This window comes from Dermacentor albipictus, chromosome 9 (genome assembly GCF_038994185.2).
Source record: "Dermacentor albipictus isolate Rhodes 1998 colony chromosome 9, USDA_Dalb.pri_finalv2, whole genome shotgun sequence".
Taxonomy (NCBI): Eukaryota; Metazoa; Arthropoda; class Arachnida; order Ixodida; family Ixodidae; genus Dermacentor; species Dermacentor albipictus.
This window is the reverse complement of record NC_091829.1, coordinates 62,023,046-62,047,544: the sequence shown is the minus strand read 5'-3', so window position 1 is coordinate 62,047,544 and position 24,499 is coordinate 62,023,046. Positions and strand designations below refer to the sequence as shown.

At 44.2% G+C, this 24,499-nt stretch overlaps 1 protein-coding gene across 13 annotated transcripts in view; it reads left to right on the top strand.

The window, feature by feature from the left end:
• LOC135921394 (sericin 1-like) overlaps positions 1-24,499 on the top strand; it is a 189,994-nt gene that overhangs the window by 46,891 nt on the left and 118,604 nt on the right. For 8 of the 13 annotated variants that reach the window (XM_070526102.1, XM_070526104.1, XM_070526101.1 and 5 more), the window contains 2 exons: positions 6,267-6,402; positions 9,328-9,401. The exons of 2 other annotated variants lie outside the window; for them this stretch is intronic. In XM_070526102.1, the coding sequence (XP_070382203.1) occupies positions 6,267-6,402; positions 9,328-9,401 (210 nt within the window). Of the gene's footprint in view, positions 1-6,266; positions 6,403-9,327; positions 9,402-12,493; positions 12,621-16,043; positions 16,127-17,236; positions 17,385-19,956; positions 23,314-24,499 lie in introns of those variants that run through there. 3 more of the 13 variants (XM_070526107.1, XM_070526108.1, XM_070526106.1) reach the window with 3 other exon arrangements.

Genomic DNA, 24,499 nt, shown 5'->3' with positions numbered 1-24,499 from the left:
CGGTCGTTGACACAACGCCGTCTGCCCAATGTAAGATTTTCCGCAGGACAGAGGAATTTCATACACGACGTTTGTGGCACACTTTACGAAACGCTGGCCATGCTTCTTCTGACAGCCAGGCCTTTGGCTTTCGCAAGTTATGCGACGGCTTAGCTGGGCAAGCTTTTGGGGAGCGGAGAACACCACCGGTACATTATACCGGTTCGCCACTTTTTTCAGGCTGTGCGTGGCTTTATAGATGTAGGGTACCACTACAGGCCACTCTTTCTTCTTCGGCTCTACCCTGCTTACCCCAGCCTTCACCTTCTTCAAAAGCGTTTCTGCCACAGGGAAATAAAATAATGAAGGTGAGCGACTTGTTGATCACTGCAGGGCTTGCACCGATTGCGTTCCACGGTTCCGCGAAGCGAGGATTCTGGGTAGAGGCAAACATCAGACATCGCGTGAAACATTGGAAGCCTTCTACATCAAGAAAGCGGGTCCTAACTGTGTTAGCGATACTTCGGTTTTTCTTTACGAGGCTGAGCTGAAGTTTCTATCACGCCTACTTTGATAAAACTATGTACTCCATGTTGCCTTGTACGCATGCGCGGTGTCTTGGAAGGCTATATATGTCGAGTGCTTTCACCCTCATTAAACAGTTGAAGTAGCGCCCGTGGTGTTGTCGTCTTTCTTTTGTGTGTTGTGTTTTTTGGCGCAAAATCTTTTCAGTATGCATATTCCAATATTTCCACACACAGACAAAAAAAATGCACTCAAGCTGTCGATGGTCACCACGTGTTCACAGAATCAAGAAACAAAAAAAAAACACGCCCGCTGCCCACGCAAGAAGGGTGGAAGAAGAGCTCGTCAATGCCAACATCGAAAAAAGCATGACCTCTCTAACCTCGACCGCAGAAGCGGCCCTTCATGGACCGGTGACAAACTGCGTACGCTTTACTAGATAGAGTTCTGGAAATGAAACTGTTTCCCATATATATATATATATATATATAAATATATATATATATATATATATATATATATATATATATATATATATATAATTTCAGAATTATGTAAAATGGACCAATTTTCCCCTGGAAGCCGTAGCATTTCACTTAGAGAAGTAAAAGTAAAAGATTAAAGTCCCTTTAGCCTACGTTAAAGAGGATGGAGGCGATAGTCTGCGCGCTCGCAAGAAATTCCTTAAATTACTTTGACATCGTCATCATAATGCGTTGTCACTTTCTATTATTACTATTTTCGCTTAACTCGTTTTTCTCTTGTGCTCTTGTTCGGTCGCCTATGCATCGCCACTGTTTCTGCGTAGTTAAAGGCCCGCTAGAACGGCCGTGGCAAGTCTATGAAGACCATTGGGAGGCACACGCTGGTTCCCTGAATGATTTTTAGCCCTTAATTCGACGAACGTAGCTGCATGGGTTTTTATATATTCTCTAGGACAGAATGAGAGGGACACGGAAATGCAAATTAGGCAAACAGACAGCGCCAACTTACAACACCAGATGCATTTTCAGTTCACGAAGGCGTACTGATACTCTTAAAAACGTCATAAGACACGTACGTGTAGACTGCTCGCCAGGCAGGAACAAAACCGGAGAAACCGCACGCACAGACTTTTTGGCGACACTGCTTATTTAGAAGGGCATCCACTCAACGCGAACAAAGGTGATCGAACTCTTTCCTTTTTTATTGGTGAAGAAATACTGGCGCTTGCACTTGAATTTTGATTCGATAATGCCAGACGGTCAAATTTAGTTTCGACCCATGACCCATGAAGCGCTTTCCCCTTAAAAAAACATTTCAAAACTTTTGAAGTGGGAGTGGAGTTTACACGGTTTTGATCATTTGGTAGCAAGACAGCGCGACTTATTAGAACGCCTCTTTTGCCATTAAAAGATTAGCATTTTAGCGTCGAGATAGTGGCGCCACTCTATCGAATTTCTTTTTTTTTTCACTTGAGCTCTCTCTATGGCTGCCTTATAGTTTCCAAAGCGCCAATCGTTTCGTTTGTTCTCTTTACTCATCGTCATTGTCTGCGCATGCACTATGATTCCACCTGCTTCTTTCCCGAAACAGACGCTAATGCTCCAGAGGCGCCAAAACAGCTATGGCTGAAGAAAGTAACAGTGGAAACACGCCTTCTGCGTTTACCTTCCGCGAGGAAGTAACTCCGAACACAATCCAAGAATTCTTCGAGGGCTCTTCGGGCACTCCCGACTGTAGCCCTACGGGAGTCTTGCCGCTTGTAAAAATTCTCGATGAATATTGTTCCCGTATAGGTATTTCCCAGAGCGGAGGCGTTGATAGTTATAGATTTGTTCTTACTTCAAAGCGGGCTTTTGACAGACAACTTCAGCCGACGTCCATTGGCGACATTCTTAGCTTTTTTAGCGCGTCGATGCACGGGTGATGCCAAAATATCTTCACGGGAAGCATAGTTGCGGCTGTTTATCTAAGGCCCAAAGTTATGTCACTGCGGGCAGCAAATGCTTTTATGGAACATGTTCGTCGCCCGTGTTTGGTCACCGCGTCGCACACCTCTTCCGGTGGCACAGTGGCAACGGCATTGGCCTGCCGAGTTCGAGGTCACCCCTGATGTTCCTGGAACAACGGCCTATCATCTCTGATGGTGAAATGCAAAAGCACTCACTGGTCTACGTGCCCGTTATAGAAACCCAGGCGGTGAAGCACCATTTCGTTCGTGTCGGGCTTTTCGAATGCTGCTCGCCGCAACTTTACAAAAGCATATTTTGCTAATGGTCCTCTTTGAGCTAAATAAACGTCTTTAAGAAAATAATGTGCGAATATCGGTAGGCGGGAGCCGCGGAGCCAGCGAAACCGAATCAAACCAGGCGCATCCGACGTGTCTTGAGATTCTTGGATTCGCGTACGTGCGATGTACCTTTAGAAACAGCGATCACCACATGGCCCGTCAGTGCCCACTGCTTCACCTGATTTACCACGCCGGCAGCTAGTGTCGGAGCATAAACAAGCTAGTGCATGGGCAGTTCCAGCCCGCGACCTCATTCCGCAATGCCAACACTACCGGGACAAACGCATACAAAACAGGCAAAGAAATTACTCCTTCGCACTACCTTGGCAAAGTCAGAAAGCCCCCATATCTTCCCTCTCGCATCCGCTTTTGCTCGCGCTTGCGCATAAACGTCGGGCGATTCCTGAATTGCCATCTCATGATGCGTGACTGTCACGGCCAACCGATGCGCCCGCTATACGAGAGTTTGTCTAACACCTAACCTAAAAGCACTCCCTAACCGTTCACACGTGCCACTCATCATCGTGCGGCTGTCACCTTGGAGATGTCTTGCTTCGTTAGCTGAAGCAAAAGTTACAAGTATATTTAAGCTCTAAAGCAGGTTTTAAGAAGTAAACCTTCGACAACTTTTTTTTTTTTTTTGCTGCCACGGTAAAGAAGTCTCATGTTAGAATGATTTGCGGTTTACAACTGTAGATGCGCGTATCTTCATTCACGTTTTCTTTCAGAGGCTTATGTCTGCAATTGCGCCTTGTTCATACCCTGTAACTCAACTTAATTTATCGGAAAGGCAGCTGCACAGGTCACACGTGAAGCAAACTGGAAAGAACACATTTTGTCACATATGCTTCACTTCAACTGACTGCGTCCTTTTCTTCTCACGTGTTCAAACTGAGTCTTCCATAAGAGGCAACGGTCGGTTCTGTATTACTCTGGGGAAGCCATGTTGCTCGCAATTTTTATTATTTATAAGATAGATTCCTCGAGGCACGGATCCACGTTTGGTCATTCATTTAAAGTGCCGTGAAAATCGTAATGCCAGCATGGCGATTTCGAATCCAATCTGACGCGGAAGGAGCATCTCCTTTTATTACAGCGCTGCTTTGAATAAAGCACACAAGGAGTTCACGCAGCTTCTTCTTTTGAGCCTCACCCTATGTTAAAGACGATTAGATAAATAATTTTCGGTGTGCCTATTCGGAAATTATCACTGCGATTCTCCTCCACGAGTCAACGCCACGACAATTTGAAAACCGAACACCTGTACCCAACTACAAAGCACTAATCAGAAACGCAGTAAGTGAACAAAATCTCAAGTTCTCCACTAAAGCAAACTAAACTTGACTTGCACGTTCGTGCATGTCAAAGAGGCGTTTCCCACTACACGAATTAAACAGGGTTTCCCTTGGGCCAGCCTGCAAGTCAGCATTTGAGTAAAATGAAACATTACATGTATCCCGTTCATTAACAACATAGCAGTTAGCTTGTACCAAATTTTGCTTTTACAAAAGCTTCATCACATATTTCCCGCCTTACCTGGAAGCAAAGAGTCCGATACAAATACATATGGTAATTCTAGGACTTGTGACGACTCCTTCGAAGACTTGTGGAACGCGTTGAACAGCCACAACGATGGCAGTGACGTCACGGGTATGAACGGCATGGCCTTAGACCATAGATGCCACTCGCGAAAACCCTTAACAAGCCTCAACGGAAATTCAAGTAGTAACTTAGTGCGATAAAAATGCGGAAACCAGAAAGGTCAACAAAGACAAACGGAAAGAACAGTTACATAGGCCACGATAGCGTTGCAGTTACTGCACAAGAGGACCTCATCATGTCGTCATCATGTCGTCATCATGTCGGTTTCCGTATGAGTAGCCCCAATCGGAATTAACAGGATAGCTGATTGGGAAAGCTTGTGCGTGAGTCATACAGCTCGATAGCGATACTTGGGCGACACAACTCACAAGGACATAGTTTACAACTTTGTTGCGTTCCCCCCCCCCTCCCCGCTACGAAGAAACAGATATCACAGCTCTGTAAAACTACATGTGCCAGAGCACCTGAGGCGGCCAATATTGGTTGATGAATTACTACCTTCCAAACATTTTGACTGTTTACGAGCGTGTTGCAAAAAAACTACCCACAACATAGTATCATACTTCAGAGCGCCACACATTATATCATTTTGACCACTTTAGAGGTAATATTAGATGTATCCAAAAGTATGTAATCCTTTTTATTGCCCAATTATATTTGAAAGCTTCATAGTGTTCATATTTTAGAAATTGTTCCATATTGAAAAATATTTATAAAAGCATTCGCAGCCCACACAAATCTTGGTTTGCTCCAGTCACCACATTTTAACGGAATCTTTCAAGTGCAACAGAACTCGGCAAATTTAGTCCAATGATTACCGCGAACTTCTCATATATTTAGACAGAATCACGCGAGCTAAACTTTAGTTTTCTGCGCTACTAAGGAGCTTTTCTATAACGAGAGCGCGGCCTTTACGGTTCAGGCAATTAAGGTTTGTGCAAAAGCTGGCTTACGAAATTTTGCATATTTTCCATCGCCACCTTAGTAAAGCCTGGAATATGCTTATTGCGGCAAATGTAGAGCCAAGATTTGACTCCGATTACAGACATAACAAAATTTCAAGGACGCTTTAGCTTCACCTTAAGGAGTGAAACTCGATACCATTCAAATATCCCTGGCTGCTTCTAACGCTTCTCGGTAACTGCAGTTTATGTAACCGTAATGTTTACTGGAAAACGCTGGCTGCAAAAGCTATGTACGAATGCGAGCTTTCTGGAAGAGACCCCGCCTATTACGTGGGCCATGGATTCTCGGTGGTGGGTACGCCACTGCCCGTGGTACAAGAGTGGTAGAAACGCAGGAAACTTGCTTTGTGCTTGAGTTTCCGCGTAAATGAATGTTTTCTCGTACATTCGAATTACAATCTGGTCCTATCATATCTGTTGGGTGCGTGTAAGTCGTACTTTACTATATTTCTGACGCATTTTACTTAATTTCATTTAGTTCAGTAACGCCTTCGCGCTACACGGAAGGCCTGCGTGCGGTATGTCTGATTTGGAATGATTTTTTGCACACAACACGGTCAACACCGGCGCCAGCCGCAGACACCGAATTATCTGCTTCATGAGGCCCGAAGTGCTATCGCCTTAAAAATGCATACTCTCATCTTCGGCATGGAACACTGTTGTGTTCTATTCTCCCGTACTGAATACAGCACATATTTTGGGGGAAATTCAACAGTGCATAAATTCCGTCACGCACGTCTCTTTCGTCATAGGTATTGAAGGCATATTTCCAGAAAGATCACCACATACGGAAGCAATGAAGTCAGGTTACCCTATCACTAAACCTCAACTAAATCTCCGTGTTTTTATTTCAGCACGACATGTTCACGCTCGTTGAATGACCCTTGAACAGAGACGAGCTAACACCTCTGTTATTCTCTCAGGCCATACACATGTCACTGAAAGCGGAATCACCAGTTCCCTACATATGGTGTCCAGCAGCAGCGTCAATCACGCACAGCCCAGTACAAGCCACGCTGGAATGGAGGAGGCATCGGCCATTCCGGAAAACTTCGCTAGGTGAGCCAACGTTTGGAAAAATTTGTTTGCACAAAGCAAATCACAGACGGTGCGTAATGCTCCCCGTGGTACAACTATGCCGTCACTATGACACTATAACTATGGAGGAGAGCTCTGATATATGAAACGCGCACTAACTCAGCCGTTATTCAAAACACACGGCATGGTGGATGTGGTGCTAACATGCTTGTCGTGCTCAGCGCTCTTGCAAGTTTGTCAAATGCGTACGTACTACGCCATATTCGTTTCTAAAGATAGAAAACAGAAAGGCGTCCATCTAAATACATAATTTAATTAAATTATGGGGTTCTTCGTGCCGAAACTTCTTTCTGATTATAAGGCAGGACGTAATGAAGGACTCCTGAAATCTCGATCATCAGGGGTTTTTCAACGTGCACCTAAATCTAACGACGCGGGTGTTTTCGCATATCGCCCCCATCTAAATGCGGCCGCCGTCACCGGGATTCGACCCGCGACCTTGTGGTCTGCTGCCTGACACCATAGCCACTGAGCAACCACGGCGGGTGTCTAACGCTATCGAGCAGTGCAGTGACAGGCCATATTGCAGCAGTGACGTTCATTTCAGAGTGCAGCGATAATTCTTAGGCTTTCGATAATTTCCACTACATCCCACAGGCTCAAATATTGTACCGCTTTATGACTTTCGCTTACCAAGGGAACCTATGAGTCTGGAGGCATGACGACTGCATGACGCTAACGCGATGAAGATGGAATAAGAAGGAATGATAGTACGAGGTTGTCGGATCGAATCCCGGCCACGGCGGCCCCATTTCGATGGGCGCGAAATGCAAAAAATCCCTTGTAGTCAGATTCAAGTGCACGTTAAAGAGCCCCAGGTGGTCAAAATTTCAGGAGTCCCCCACTACGGCGTACCTTAGAATCACATCGTGGTTTTGGCAAGTAAAACCTGATAACCTAATTTTGATTTTAAGGAATGATATTGATGTAATGGTAAAGTCGTACAATGGGGGTGGGAGGGGGCGACGACATGACGAGAATGACATCCGCATTCTTAAGTCATGATCATGGTATAACAAGGACGCATGACCATGACGGTAAAACAACCTCATGTTTAAACGACAATGACGATGACCGCACGGCCAAGGTGGCATGATGACTATACCGCATGACATCGAATGCATGATAGCGTCTGTGTGACGACGACACAATGACAGCGATGGCATGACAACGACGGCATAATCCCGGCACGATGGCGACAGCATACCTGCAGCCTAGTAACGAACAAAAATGACGTCGATACATTAGCGAGGGTGGTGCGACTGCATGATGACAATGGGATTTCGACACTGAAGTGAAGACTGCGGCGGCTGCTGTGAATCACGCTGCCTGGCGTGATATACCGATTAGCGAGCCTTTAACAGGAAGCTTTATCCGGGGATCTGCTACCTAGGTCATAACTGCGAGAGAAGCCATCTTACTCTGCAATCACCGCAACACCCGCCGTGGTTGCTCAGTGGCTATGGTGTACATACATACATACATACATACATACATACATACATACATACATACATACATACATACATACATACATACATACATACATACGTACGTACATACATACATACATACATACATACATACATACATACATACATACATACATACATACATACGTACGTACGTACGTACATACATACATACATACATACATACATACGTACATACACCCGCCGCGGTTGCTCAGTGGCTATGGTGTTAGGCTGCTGAGCACGAGGTCGCGGCATCGAATCCCGGCCACGGCGGCCGCATTTCGATGGGGGCGAAATGCGAAAACACCCGTGTACTTAGATTTAGGTGCACGTTAAAGAACCCCAGGTGGTCGAAATTCCGGAGTCCCCCACTACGGCGTGCCTCATAATCAGAAAGTGGTTTTGGCACGTAAAACCCCATAATTTAATTTTTTTCAATCACCGCACCACGATTCGTAAACCTTGTGGTGTGTTTTTAATCGCATGATATTGAAATTATGGCATTCCCTTTACAATTTTTTAAGAAAACCTCAAGCACTAGCATGAAAATTACAATTTATTGAGCTTTAAAAAATGTCATGATTTTCTAAACTGCACCTAATGTCACATCTAATGAGCCCAATATTGATACATAATACAGCATACTAAAATAAACTTTTTTATGAGTAGATACTTTGGAAATCCTCATATAAATGACTATTTTACGCGTATATTTTAGGTTTGGTTTTTTCACAATTTTTTCAAGCGGAAAACCAAAAGAAAATTTTGATTCATACAATTATTAGAACTTACCTGTGTCAATCAAATGCAATAAATTTCAACTGAATTCATGCGAAACATATGGAGCTTAGTTCCTTAGCCTTGGCGGGTTCTCTTAAAACGTCACTACTGTTGTTGTGACCAGTTCTTCACTTTCCCAACATACTATTCATTGCATTTATTTATTCATTTTATTATATTTTAATAATATTCCCATAAAGTTCTTATTAAGGACATAATCCAGTCTAGATACCGACCAAGATGGAATGACGGCACAAGACCTACAATATAAACCACATGCGCCGCACCATAATATTGCATTAGCAATGTGAACAACAATATACATACGTGTACAAATAATAGCACATTACCCACACGGCAGCGAAATAAGTTCACCTGGTGAATAGCGCAGATATTTGAAAAGAGCAACAGGCAGTAAGTTATACATAGACTGGGTGCGCGTGTGTCTACTCTGAGAAATATGTCAAAGCACCTGAAAGATTCTGCAAGCAAACGTCTTTCTTTAAAAGTGGACTAATCCTCATGAGTTTCACCCACTTGACGAAACGTTGGCTTCAGCTAAAATGTTCAGCCACCTTTGTTTACCACCGCAGGCCGCTGTGTTCATGCGCATATCTTTCTTGCCTTTTAGAATTCCTGACGCCACCGGCACTGAGCCATGGGGTACGCACTACTACGCGGCTAGTGGCACAACTACAGTCTACGGTACGTGTGCTAAGATTTTTCAGCCGCTGGTACACCACATCTCACCTCGCAGGTGACTCAGCAATCCGTCTGCAGTCGCATACGAGACATTTATAGAGAATTGCCGCTGGCTCAAGGGTGCACGGTTCTGCCCCTGTCAATTTGGGCTCTACATTTTGTAGTTTCGTATACAAGAAATGTAGCTGCTGTCTCATCAATTTCGGCTCACGGCTGAGATGATCTGATGGTAAATCGCGGTGGTGATAACGCTACTCGCGAGCAGAACAGTCCTGTGCTCCTGCTGAGGACAGTTCGCGGATTATCCGTGAGCAATCCCTGACGTAGAATTAGGAGGAGTACGAAACCAATACTCGCCAGAAGACGACACACAGGGACACACAGAGCGCTGTGTGTGTCCCTGTGTGTCTTCTTTTGTCCCTTATTCTAATCGCGCTACCGTACACCCCTTGAAGATGCAGCACCAACAAGCCCACATTGCCACCCTGAATAGGTGCGGTCAGGTAGGGCATGGTGCAAAGAGAGGCACAATGCTACACGCGCCAAGAGACATTTTCTGGCTATGCGAGGGGTGTTAGTCACAGGTGCGTAGAAGGCATTCCCAGTTTGCTATCGTGCGACGTCCCTAAAAAAACAGCACCAAGACTGCACCAGCTTTGCCCTTAGAAGCAACGTTTTTTTTCGTTTTTTTTTTTTTTGGGGGGGGGGGGGGGCTGGTTATTGTTGATTGAAGTGTTTCACTGCACAATGACTTCAACTGCGCTTCGCTTGTTTTTACCTAGTACTTCATAGCAGTACTAGATTATAGTCTCAAATATTAACGCGACAACCTTAAGGGCCAAGCGTCGCAGAAAATCCGCTGTCGGCGTCGGCGGAGCTGGCCGTGAGTGTAAATTTTCGTATACGTATTAGTAACTTTGTGTTCCAACACAACTGTTTGTTGGCCTCGTTGGCGCTTGCTAAACGACGCGTTTTTTGCCACAAGTTGAAACACACAAAAGTAAGACACAGATAGACATAGACGCATAGTTTCAAGCACATGACATCCGTCCTGTTTTCCATGTGTCTTATTTATGTGTTTAAATTGGGGCAAAGACATGTATTTTACCATAAAGTTACCTGTTTATTTAACACGTTGCTATATTGCATGCGGTAAATGCAGGTTATATTACCACCCCATTCTATCACTAAAGGTGCGCATACCTTGTCTTAAATTCTTTACAAAGTTGTTCGCCGGAAATTTGAGAATGGCCGGCCCGTAAACAAATGGCACGCAAAAACACCTATAACTCATGCTTTCATTGTTAAATCTTCGAAGACTCAACTATTAAAAGTGCGAAACTATAACGCAAACCTGATAATTAGGTTTCGATCTTTTAGGCGCGGATGGTTGTGAGTAAGCGTCATAATTAATTCGACGATGCTTCTTTTCTGGTACCCAATCCATATTTGAATCTACTCTAGATTCAAGGAGAATCAGCATTTTTCGCTTTCCGTGGTTGGCTCCCAAGCATGCATTGCTTCACGCCTGTGTTTCCTTAACAACTTCACCTACAGCAGTGCTCAAGTGGGATTCGGATAACCCCTTTATGAAATGCGACTACGTCGTTGGCTGACGAATGTACAGGGTTCATTACGAAAGTAATGCGCATTTCTTGGGAAAAATGGATTTATTAACCGGACCTATACAAATGGTTAAAGTTATTCAAAAGATTTCCCCTGCATCAATACACTTTCAGAGACGTGTCCGCCACTCCTTGAAGGCACCCTGAAAGTCCTCGATGGCAATGTTTCTCACGAACGCTGCAACATGCTTTTGTATGTTTTCCATGGTCTCCCAATGCTTTCCCTTCAGCGCTCACTTCAGTTGGGGAAACAAACAAAAAAAAACAAATGGTGCACATACCAAAGTTGGGAGTGTAAGGGGACGGGAACCGCGGTGGTGCTGCTCCGCGTCAGGAAGTAGGTAACGATGAAGGACGTATGGCTGGGGACATTGTCATGGTGGAGCTTGCTCGTGTATTTGGTGTCAGCCCTCCCGCGCGCGACAGGGTGCTTCAATCTCTTCAGTACCTCCAGGTGAAAGGCTGAGTTTAGTTTTTACCTGCGGTACAAACTCGAAATGGACGATTCCTCGCGCGTCAAAGAAGACAATGAGCATCGTTTCGATGTGAGACTTGCTCATACGCGCTTTCTTGGGGTGGGGGGATGATTTTTTGTGCCACGCGCTGCTCTGGCTTTTTATTCTGGGTCGTACTGGAACATGCATTATTTGTCTCCAGCTACGACAGAGTTAAGAAAGTCCGGCTAATTTTGAATCCAGTCAAACAATTCTTGACAGCTCAAAACTCGAAGTTCTGTCTGATCTTCCAACTACACCTTCGGCACAAGCTTTGTGCAGACGTCGCACGTTTGCAGATCCTCGGTCTATATCCCATATACCGAAAATGTTCGTTGGCAGGGCGGTATCCTCGTCCCATTTCCCTATCGCTTTTGCAGCACTGCCATGGATAGACGCGTCATGATATTATTACGCGCATTACTTTCATAATGGTTCCTGCATGTATCATAGCAGGTCAACAATTTCTGGGCAAGCATTGAAGAATATATAGTATCTTGTCTGAAACGTATCACATCACTTTTTCTTTCTCCTCATCCACACGGACTACGTCTCATGCTCGTGATAGATAAACAAAAAGTGGGAACTTCTTGAAGCATCTAATGCGCCTACTACTGCATGATGCAGGAAATATATTGTCAAGTGTTGCGCGCTCAAGAAAGCAACATGTTCATTTTAGCTTGGAACACAACGTTCTGTCCGCGGTTTGAAGTGGAGCGTAATAGCCTTCCAAAGAAGCCAACATCACACAATCTTTAGAGTGCTCAGGTCTCTCTCTCATCGTCTCAAAGTTCTTGCATGCATTCCAGAAAGTTTCATACAAAAAAAAAGCACCGCGTACGCTAGCACTGAAATAGGGTTACACGACCACTAAAAGCTTCTTGCCACGACCATCAAAAATGAAACGTTCCATTCTTATGAGCTGGCCTCTAACAGCTGGGAATAAGCACCTGTTATGTACTTTCATGCCACACAGATGTCTCGTGCAGTCGTAGCACTACTTCCCTGCCCCTGGGGTGCACCAGTAGCATCGATCACACACTGCCCAGCACAAGCTGCGCTGCCATGATAGAAGCATCAGCAAGTTTACAATACGACGCCAGGTAAGCTCACATTAAGAACGGTTTCATTGCAAAACAACTCGTACACTGCACGGAATGCTCACCGTGGTGCAACTATGCCTGAACCCTCCAAATGTTCAAGAGGAGGGGCAGCTCTGATGTCTTTGAGCGTTTGGCAGGCGGAATGGCGTTTACTCATGGTTGCAACACAGTGACTCGATACAGACAGAGGAAAAAGCATAAGATTTACTGCAATATACTTGAGAGTACTCGCACGCTGCAATTATTGATCAGTTATGGGAATGATTGAAGCACTTGTCTGATGATTCAGACGTTGTTGTTGATTCGTTGATTACGCTTTGTTTGCCTCCATTGTCTGCCTCTATTGTCAGAGGAATATAAGCACTTGGAAGTGCAGAAAGCGCAGCGAGCACGTACAATCGCTGCTACTGGCAACGACTGAGCTTGTCGAGGTGGCCAAAGCGCTTTCCAATTAAGTCATGTACCTTTAAGGAAACATTCAGAAACTGTACTGTCAAATCTGCAACCTTAATTAAGCAATAAAGACAATGCAATGATCCTCTACGATGCACCCAACTGTAAACAATTTGTGTTACAAAACGCTCTCAAATGTATTATATTATGGCCAATTGAACACGGTGTGCCACCCGGCTGAAGGCCAGCGGGTACTACGTCAGCTTAATCAATAGACAGCCTAATTGATGCGTCAATACAGCTACTCATGAAAGCACGCTTCTGCACAAGTCGCGATGATGGAAGATTATCCGTTAGAAAGTTCTGACGCTCATTTACCCGTGTAGATACATATTTTTGTCTAAGTAGGTGGCTGAGGTAAGAGCGGCAGAATGACGAGAGGCGTTAGTCAGAACTGTCAATCAAGTAGTCCCGCTGTGCTGTTCACGGTGTCGTGTCGGCGTAGGAAAGAATATATTCAGCACTAGGGCTCTTAATAATTTGTGCCATTAGTAGTGATACTTTTTGGGGGGCTGTTGGAGTGTATTATTTCATGAATTCAGGGAGACTGCGCTTCTCCATACTTTAGACTGCACGTAAGATATGCTCGAGAATAGCCGCAATTATTGAATGGAACAAAGAAGATACACGCATGAAGACTACGCGTGACAGGAGATGCACTTTTCATGTCAGGCATGCCATTTCTCCTCATCTGTTTGGTGCCGCTGTTACTGAGTCAGACATCTCCAACTAAACCAAAAACTCTTCGCATCCTCATTTGGCCTGATTCAAGTGAATAAATCCTATTATATTTTGCCGGCACTTTGGTAACTCAGTTTCTTTCTGTAAGCTACGAGCATTAAATGTTGTCCAAGAAGAGGCGCAGGAAGGCAGACGCCTCCAGCATGCTATTTCACCGGAAGAGAAAGAAAATGTGCCTGTAGAAATAAATAATAAGTTGAAAATTATCAAATGATATTTTAGCACGTCTGACCATGTGGAACAATATACCCGAACAACTTGATTCGGACGAGTTGGTTGATCTTGAGAACCTTGAAGCAGAGCCAAGATGACGAGGGCAACAATCGAAAACACACACAATATGGCGAGCGCTGTCCTGTTGTATGCGTTTCTTATTGTTGTCATCATCCTCGCACTGCTTTAATTTTTACTGAAAATGTATGTAGTCTCGGCATAAAGCCATCGCTAATATTTTGAGCACATGTCTGAATTATCAACAGTCTGAAATTATCTCGCTAATCTTCGTCACTTACAGTGGCGCAGTTAATGTTAGGCTGGAATGTACGTTTTCTATGTGCTTCAGTTCCTGACCTCTATTACACAATGTGTGGCAAGGCGTCATAAATTCTAACGCTGGCATGCACTTTCCAGTACATCAGCTTCACATTATCGTACGGCGATGAAAAAAGAACCTTTTATTTTTTTCTAGAATAATCACTGGGATTCGCCATAATTCTTCGCTTTAAATCTGCAGTTGCGTTCCACTTCACTATTGTGTACCTTCGTGGCTTGAAAATTTCTGTGTGAAATCAAGGCAGAGTCGGAGAAGGTTCGTCCGTGTAGCACTGAAATATCGCGTCTCTCAAAGCAACCGATCTTTGTTGAGAAAAGTGTCCCGTTCCGAGGGCAGAATTAAGGTGTCGTTGAGGAATTCACTTTCGTGCATGTCTTCGTTATTCGTTTGATTTAAGTATTTCTTTCCTCTAGTCATCATATATTTCCAAGCATTCTTGGCGTACTTCCACAGTTCGTTACAACTCAAGAATACCGTGCAAACTCGACCAACGAAAACATAGTGTCTCTGCCGATGACCTTTCAAATAGAACCAAACATGGATAGCGCTGACAGCTTAATTTAGCTGCTCTGCTAACAAAGATGTAAATCTTATCGAAGAACAAAAGCTCGCTGCTAAAAGGCAAACTATTACCTTTGGCTGAGCGCTGATATCAGGATCACTGATCAAATTTAACAGAACAACCAGGAACTGATGTACCAACAATGGCACAGATATCAATGTACCAAGAGTTGTTTTGAACTTGCAGAGCTTATTCACGTCACGGAAAGAAGCGATGCTAATTGGAGAGCGAGTGCGTGGACTTTTTGTTTGAGTTGGACAACGTAAATATAACCTTGTATTCTTTTCTTGTGCCCGACTATAAGCACATTTTCATAGGTAGGTATGTGGGTAGGTAAGTAGGATTTGTGAATGCGGTGAATTTTTGCAATCGCACCTCTGCCTGGAGCACAGCAGCCTGGGGCTCTCACCATTAGACCATTTTTTTTTCTCGAGTATGAAACGTCATCGCAAGCATACTTTTATAGCTGAAAGCCCATCCAGATCTTTGAAATGTACGGTGCGTGCGCCACGTGTCGGTTTCTGTACTTTTTGGTTCTTGAAAGCTGAGGTGTTCAGGCCCTTTGAGACTGCCCACATTCCTGAGTAATTTCGTCATTGCATTTCATAATCGGCACAGGTTGAACAAATTTTAACGTTTTATTGCCCGAGTACAAATGTCTTCGTCGTTTTACATAGACCTCCTAATAGAAACATAAATACACACAACATAAGATTGTATAACCCTAGCACTTAGCGCAGATTACGCTTTCATACGCATTTCTCTCTAATTCCCGTTGAGTACCTCTGCAGTACCCATTAATCTTGTGGATAAATTTGGGTGAAGCGGCTCCGGAACTTTAGACCTCTTGAGGTTCTTTAACGTGCACCTAATTCTAAGTACACAGGTGTTTTTACATATCGCCCCCATCGAAATGCGCCCGCCATGGCCTATATTCGATCCGGGGAACTCAAATTGAAAGGTGTGTCGTAAAAAAAATTCTTCTGTTCAGAGCAATTCGCACAAACACTTTTTTATCCACAAGCATTTCCATGCTTACCCATCGAGAAAAACCGTCAGTCCGTTCCTCCATCAGTCCGTCCCAAATTGCCTTTCGTGCTGTCTCTCGTTTCAGTGCTAACGAAACCATCACGCCACAGAAGTCGTGGAGCTCTCAGCGCCCGCCGCACTCAGTATTCTTCGCTGATCACCTTCAAGGTATGGGTCCGTGAGTCTCCTAAACGATCAGTAAGCGGCGTGAACACAGCGCGCGAAGCTATCAGCAGTCGGCACTCTTTGTCGGCATCGCAGATCGCTTTCAAGGCAGGGTCTGCATGGTGGTGCCTCCAGCCATGTACGCTTGGTCACCATTGATAACGCTTCGACGTGGATACATAAGGCGATAAAGAGCGATAAAGATTATAATAATCGGAAGGTCATCAGTACATCTGGTGTCGACACCTGCAGTACTTTGCGTAAGGAATATATGCTCCTTGTGCCACCATCCGCAGCAGTTCCCGTCACAGAATTGTCGTTTCTACTCGCCGGATCCAGTTCCACAACAATGATAAATGACAGCGGGCTGCGTGTATGTGAGCAAGTGTTGCAATGCTTACGCATACTTGGGTAACTCCCAGAGGAGTTCCTGCCCGACTCTTTTTCTTGTCCAGGCGCATATGAGCTTCCTCTTTGGCGAAAGTTTCACTGCTTCTCGGATTTAACTTATTTTTCTTAAACCGATCATTATTCGAGCGATTTGAAAAAAAAAACCATGCTCTCATTTCACCTCTGCCTTATACCGAGAAAATTATCTACAGAAAAGCTTTCGCATTAGGTTAGAAACTCTTTGAGAATGACTAGCCAACACGAGTAAAATTTAATAGGACAGAACCTTGCGAGCTCGCCACCATGAACTTCTGTAATAGCAGCATACTAGGATGTAGTGATTGGCCCGCGCATGCATGTCATACTTGGTTGTATGTGATGTAGCATACACGTGTCACGCAGTGTGGCTTATTACAAAGCCATTCCATTATCAGTGCGTGTAAAGAAGCACGGAAATGAAAATCAAGCATTGCAACATCAACCAAGCGCCCGTTAATGCAGAAAGCACTAAGAAATCAACAATGAATAAGTTTCGAAACACTAGTTCGTCTTTTTCGTTCACACTAGGCTGTGTTTTCTGGCTTTTGTTGCTTAAACTTTCAGGATCACTTATCCGGACAACAGTACGTCACTGTTTATTCTTGCTTCCTGTGCGTTCATATCACGGAATGGTCCATTCTCGTGACTTGTGGCACCGTGAGGAATTTACGCCTCTGATTTCAGGGCATGCAAACAGTACTGGAAGCGGAAGCGCCGGTTTCACAGTACCGGTCTACAGCAGCAGCAGCGGTGGTGGGAGCGATGATTCAGTGGCAAGCACAACCCACGCGGGCATGCAGGAAGCATCGGGCATGTCGGGAAATGAAACTAGGTGAGCCAAAGATTTGCAAGAACTCCTTTCGATAGAGCAACTCACTGAGACAACAGGGCATTCTGCCTATGGTTCAGTTATGCTTACACTGACAAACTTTTGCGATGAAGTTCTGACTATTCAAATGACAAATATCAGCTGTTGTTCACGCAGTATGGCGCTGGAGTAAACAGGAGTCTTTAGGTCAGGATGTACTACCTAGGTACATGGGCAAGAATAAATCAGTCTTCTTGCCCACGAACATTGGGTAAGTTTGCGACATTTAAAAAAAACGTTCTATTACTATAGTTGGAAAAATTGCATTGTTGATTCACGTCATATACTATGGAATTAAGTGAGACACTGAAGCATAAGAATTACAACTTCTTAACGCGAAAATAAAAGCAATGTAACGGTTCTATCAAATGGAAGAAATACCACATCTAAACGGCTCAAAATATGCGTATAACACGCCACTCTCAAATGGGGTCTTTCATGAGGAGACACCTTTGAAATCATTGCACACGGTGGAACAATTTCGCGCATCTACAAAAGGTTGCAAAAAAAAAAAGTTGTCGCCTCAGGTTTCTCTAAGATATGCAGCAAATATAACATCGGTGAACTTAACTTTTAGGGAAGGGAAAATTGTAAATTTCATGTTTGTGTTCTGTTTTTCACTTTGCGATTTCAGAATTTTCACTTGAAAAACAAAAGCAAATGAAGATTATGATTTATTATTGCCGTAAATAAAATATTTCAATCAGATGAAACAATTTCCTTAAATGTGCGCGGAAGACAATCGCGAAATATGTTCTAAGACCTACACGTGTTCTATGAAAATAGTACTGCCTCTGTCGTGGCTTGTTAATCACCTACTCTATATTTTGTTTATTTATCTATATATTTATTTATTATTTGCTTGAAGAAATCATTATTGAATTATAATTATTAAATAAATAATTATTTATTTCTTTATTTACGTAGCTCTAATTTGTTTATTACATCCTCCGGTCTCGACACCAGCCAAGCTGGCATGATTTGAAAAGATTTACAAGTTAGCACGATAGGATAAACAGTACATTAGCAGAACAATAGCTAACAATGTTCATGTAGTGCTTAGCACAGAGATTTCAAAAGAGCAACAGACAAGATGGAAAGCAAACACTGGGCGCGGGCATCTCTGCTCTACGCTCTTTTCCACACTGTACAAAGGATGTCGTACCAACAATGACTTGACTCAACGTTTGCAAACTTCATTAACTTAACGAGAAAAATACTCTCCATTATGGACAGAAGAGAGAAATACAGGTTATTTGTATTACATCAACGTAGATTGCACTGAACGCTGTAATGCATATCATCACAACGAGAAGAAGTAGGAAACAAACTTTTTCGGCAGCATATTTCATCAGCTGTGCGTGAAAACAATGAATGATATGAAGCATTTGTGCTCGCTGCGTATGGGGGAATAGGTTGTGTGCACGTCGGCTGATCGATGCCTTCGGTTCGAATCCGAGTCGAATGTTAAATTACCAGTTAGAAAGACGGCAGAAAAATTTCAATCAGCAATTTTGCTCTTTGTGTTCTACCCGTAGAGATTGTGTTAGGACATTAAATGCCCTTCAGGGAGGCTGTCCACCTGTATTTGTGTCAGGAACAACGCGAACGTGCCTTTGCGCGATTTTCAATTCTGACGGCGAAAGCCTTGACTGGTTTTTTGCAACAGCTCCTACCTGGAAAACGCGGCTCCAGCCCACAGACAAGACATAATAAGAAATCGCTCAGACACCGTAAACAAGCAATGATCTATAGGCTGATAATGAATGAAGCAAGAACGAGAGAAGGAAGGAAAGAGAGAGAGAGACTCCAGGTATTGCATTAGGTTCAAGCATGTGTGGTTTAGGGGGTCGACCAACTGCGTCATACGTTTACTTCATAGTGCGGCTGGTTACGTTTTGTAATAAGTCTGACCTCTACCATCGCATTACTTAATGCACGACCACGTGACCAGCAAGCTTTCGCCTTCACCTGTTACAGAAGTGTAACATGCTACCGAACTTTTTTACTTCTCTTAATATACAGGGCATCCTAAAAATGTAGAGGAATTTGCGCTGATGCAGAATGGGCTTTTTCAATGTCGAATTCTCACTTCCAAGAAACATTTCAGGACTTTCTTCCTGGAAACTACTTGTGAGCGTGGTAAATGCACACATGTACTTTAAATATATAAACATGCTATGTTTCTCCATTATAACTCCCTGCCAGACATTTCTGCTCACCTGCACTTGTTTTGGATAGGCTATACATGATGTATTACACCAAGCATTTTTCTTATTGCTTGCCACTTTGACGAAGATGGTTCTTTGGAAGTTTTGCAAGAAAGATCATCAAACGCAGCAGCGTTTGATTTACGCGAAATCAGAGCCCAAATAGAGCGCCAAGATAATATGCAGCAAGTGAGCACTCAGGTTCAGCTAGTCGCCCTAACAATAACGCAAGATTTATTTTGTCAACCTCTCAGTTGGCATATGTGTTTTTGCTCTCCCCTAGCATGAGCCGGCTATTTTTAGCTCCTTTGACCGTCTACTTACAGGTACGCTACTAGAAGCGGAGGAAGCGGACATCAAGAGCTGTCCGGTGTCTCTGGGAATGTTTCGAGATGGCGGGATGCCTTACGCGGGCATGACAACCAGCACACAGGAGATACAGCCCCCATTTGTAAAGCACGCGATCAATGATCTGTGAAGCTGTCGGAGTTTGTAGAGTGCTGCCGCATCCGTGATGCCAAAAAGCACGAATGCGAAATCTGTGGTAAACTGTTCCGCCGGGCTGGTAACCTAGATGTCCATAAGCGCACGCATACTGGTGAGAAACCCTACAATTGCGAAATATGTGGTGCATCATTCGCGCAGAATGGGGCTCTCTATAGCCACCAGCTCACTCACACGGACGAGAGGCCCCATGTCTGCCATAAATGTAGTAAATCATTCAAAGCGAAAGGCTCTCTCCAGCATCATCTCAAATCGTGTTGTAGAGTAGGAGCTTTCGTTTGCGAAATATGTGATGAATCCTTTATAGACAACTCTCATCTCCGCCATCACTACGCAAGGGTGCACGGGCATATAATACCGCCCGAGTGATTTCGCTTCGCAGAGAAAGAAACACTTGACGGACAGCTGTGCCGGAATAATACGTGCTACTTAGGTTTAGATTAATCTGAAGATGCGGTTCAACTGAATAGACACCTCGTGAGGCCTAGGCGTGTGCATTCGTAATATCTTGACTGGCGCGCAAGTTAAATAAATCGCCCGCGCCATTTGTATAACAACGTGAGAGAGAAATCATGCAGGAAAACAACACTGACATTCTTTGACAGGAGCCAGCAACAACTAAATACATCGTATGGAGAGACCGGCTTCTCTTCATAATTAAAACCGCTGAGGTAAATGTTCCTTTCTTAACGCTAGTAGACGAGACATTGTCGATACAAGTATTTATCGAGCATCCATGTCGAAGTGCAGTTCAGGTCGTGGACCACGCTCTCTGTCTGCAGACCTATGTTGTTCGCGAATGTAGCTTTAGTAAACTCATTTCAAGACAAAACCTGATGGGCTGCAAGTATTTGTTTTGTGTAAGTACAAAGTGGAAATGTTCGCATAAGATCATTGACAACTTATTTAGAGAAGTACATTCGGCAATCGTTTCGCATTAACCATCCTTTTAGTGATTCTGTTGTGTGAATAGAAGAAAACACCTCTCATTAGTGAGCCTTTACAAATCAAGGACTCTTGTAGTCAACTAAAAAGTAATCTCTGATATTATGTGATGTTCTTGAGCACTGTAGCCTTCGACCGACAATACTTGCAGGAGCTTTTACGAAAATGTATAGCCACATTGTATAGATACGAAAATTTATTTCCCTAGACGTTCCTCTCAATGCATTTAATATTTTAGCTATCTCTTTGTCTCTTATATTCCTACCGAAGATCTTTGTTTTATGCCATAAACTAAGCTGATGACAGTAGCGAGACAATAAAATTCAAATAGTTCAAAGCTTCAAGGGACACTAAAGGTTACTATTAAGTCAACGTGGACTGTTGAAATATCATCACAGAAACCTCGAAACGCTTGTTTCGTGCCAAGGAGAGACTTATTTTAAGAGAAAATGCGTTCTGAAGCGTCCGCGTACCTCTAGCGCAGTTCAAATCGCCCGCCCTCCGATCGAGGAGAACTGACATCATGGTCTCATAGTGATGTTGCGCCATCGGTGAGTGGAACGGCGTCCGCAGACGGCGCTACGGCTTTTCTGCGCAAAACGCAAACGCGCGGCCAGAAACAGAGCCAAGACAGAGCCGACAGCAGTGCAAAAGCGGGAGTATGGTGGCTAGCGGAAGGAGGAACGCATTACGTCCCACGGCACACGGAGAGTCCGTTTTCGTTAAACTATAGGCTGCGGTGAGCTCGCAGCGTGGTCGGCTTGGTCTGTGAGCCTTTTCGCACTCGCAACAGGGCATAAAAAAGTGCGAATCGACGCAAAACTCGGCCTAGAAACGTGCTTCGCCACAGCCAAGCTGGCATGACCCAGATGTCGTTTCCCGCACCGCCACCAGGCGCCGCTACTATACCGCAATACGCCCATAAGCTGGTACTTCATTCTATGACGCTAACTTCGACGCTCGTCGCAATGGACCCTGACACCGACAGATTGGCTCGCGATGGTGGGCTCAACTTCAGCGATTTGAGCACCGACGAGCGCAACCTGCTGCTGAGGGCTCGCACTGCCGGCGTCGTTGCGTACTACGACGGCGGCCTCGACACCGGCTCTCCGGAGCGGGAAAGCAACAAGGGCTTCCCACGACATCACATGGACGTGGCATTCTCGCTGCTTGTTCCAAATGAAAGTTTCGCGAGCCGGCAGAACCCTCACAGCACGACACGATAACGAAAGTACTGAAACTCCAAAGCGTGCGCAGCGCAGGGTCGAGCGCGCAGAGTCGAGCGAAAACGAAACCTTTCGAACGCCCATATTACTGAAGGGCAACGTCAAAATGTTATTTTTTCTTAGAATCGAATAGACGTAGACAAGTAGCATTTTTTTCCGTCTTATAATCGAATGAAATGATATTTTTAATACGAGTAGTTGAGTATTAGTAACATAAATTACGGGGAGACCTTACGTCATCGGTTTAGTACCGGAATGTCGCTGGGGGGTCTCAAGTCGTGTCATGCATTTACCTCAATTTCTCGGTTACTAAAGCTCTGTTCGCGATTATATTGACGCCTTAGACGTTCTAGAACATTGCTCTACCACTTTAACTTGACTTTCTGCTAACCTTTAGTGTCCCTTTCACTATGTGATATGTTCTCCTTCTATAAATTGTTTGTTATTCTTGTGTTATTGCGGAAGAATCTCCGTCAGTTCTAAATTGCAGATTTTATCCCCAAGAACGGTAAATGTTTTGACTAGGAGTGCTCTCTGCTTACAACCATGAAATCTTAGTCTGATATGACAAACGCATCCGTGCGAGCAATGACATGGCAAGTAAGATTCAGGTTTTATGAATATTGGCGCCCCTACTTGTATATATCTGAATTTGAACACGTCTGAACTGCTAGTAAATGTTGAGTTACTGCTCAGCGCGTGACACGCCTGCATGTATCAGAACATTCCAGAACTTTCTCGGCGGTTGTCTGTTTTGTCTACATTGTAGTCGAATCTTTTGTGTTCAAGTTGTACGCGCGACGAGAAGGGAGATGTGCATTCTGAAAGGCGTGCAAGCTCCAGCAATGACGGTGGAATCTTCGACGAATCACGTGGGAATAGCTGACGCTCATTAAACACTAACCACGTCTTGGATGATCGACGGATGTGTCCCGCACCATCTTTCCGCCCGAGTATAACTTCTTTTGTCGGTTCAGTCTCGCCCAATAAAGAGTACTTCCTCACCTAATGTTCTTGCTACAGTGTTGCCCTTGCAAAAATGATTTTAGAGTGCCTAGAAAAATTCTATAGGCTTCTTATCGACGACCTTGCCTTTCTATAGGTTTGGTCTTTTGGTTATTCAAATTGTTCAGACTGTCTGTAGACGAAAGTCGACAAGGTTTCTATTTCTTTTTGTCTACTCGCACTCTATCCCTTTATATCTCATTTCATACTCGCTTTCTACCCCATCTATTATCCCCAGACTAAGTGTCGCCACCTTAACATCTGCAAATTTTCCCGACACACTGCTGCTACCCCACTCAAGTCATTCGTTAAACTCGTTTCTTTTTGTTACCAGCGCACTCACCTCTTGACCAGCTTTTCTAACACCAAAAACGCATGCATCCTAGGACAGCCATGGCTTCTGTTCTGCTTCTCTGAAGGTTCCCGAATTCTCCCTCTCCGTCACACAACACCCTCCAACGTCATTTTTCTTCGTTCTTCCTTGTTTTTCTGCTGCCTTCCCAGTTTTCTACTCTCATCCCGTCGTCATAGAAATCAAGCCACAGCGCTCATGTTTCTTATCAGTCTCCCCCTATACAACCAGCTACCACCGACCACTAACCGCTACCTGTTGGATGTCATAATTGAATAAGAATTGTCAGGTCAGGAGAAATGTCAGGGGAATAAGAATTGCAGACAATGAGCAAACCGCCTTTCACGAAGATAGGCGCTCCTTTTGAAACGCTGGCCAGACTTTCTGAGACATCTTATTCTTGTGTACCTTTGTACTACACTATGTTTTTGTCAAATGACTTTGAGAGGTACACTTCGCAGTAGCCATGCCTGTGAACACTGCCTCTGGAATAAAAAAAAAACGTTGCATTCATGTTAAAAAGTGGCAAGGCGGAATGCTCTGAACCACTTGTTCCATACTCGAATATTCGCTTGCAGCACGTAAGCTGTAAAGCATTTTTTTTTTCAAGTATTCTCATTATTTTCGTGTGGTTATTGGTTGTCCGTATCGTGCTAGGAATTAGGTTTTAAAGACACACAACGGCACCAATGCAATCCCACAAAGTGCCTGGTAAGCTCAACATAAGTAACGAATAAACAATAGGTGTATACAATAACTACTATAGGGAACTTTCGCGCTAGAGTCCATGGCAGATGCAATGGGGTGGTCCAGCCAGCATGGAAATTATGCAAAGTG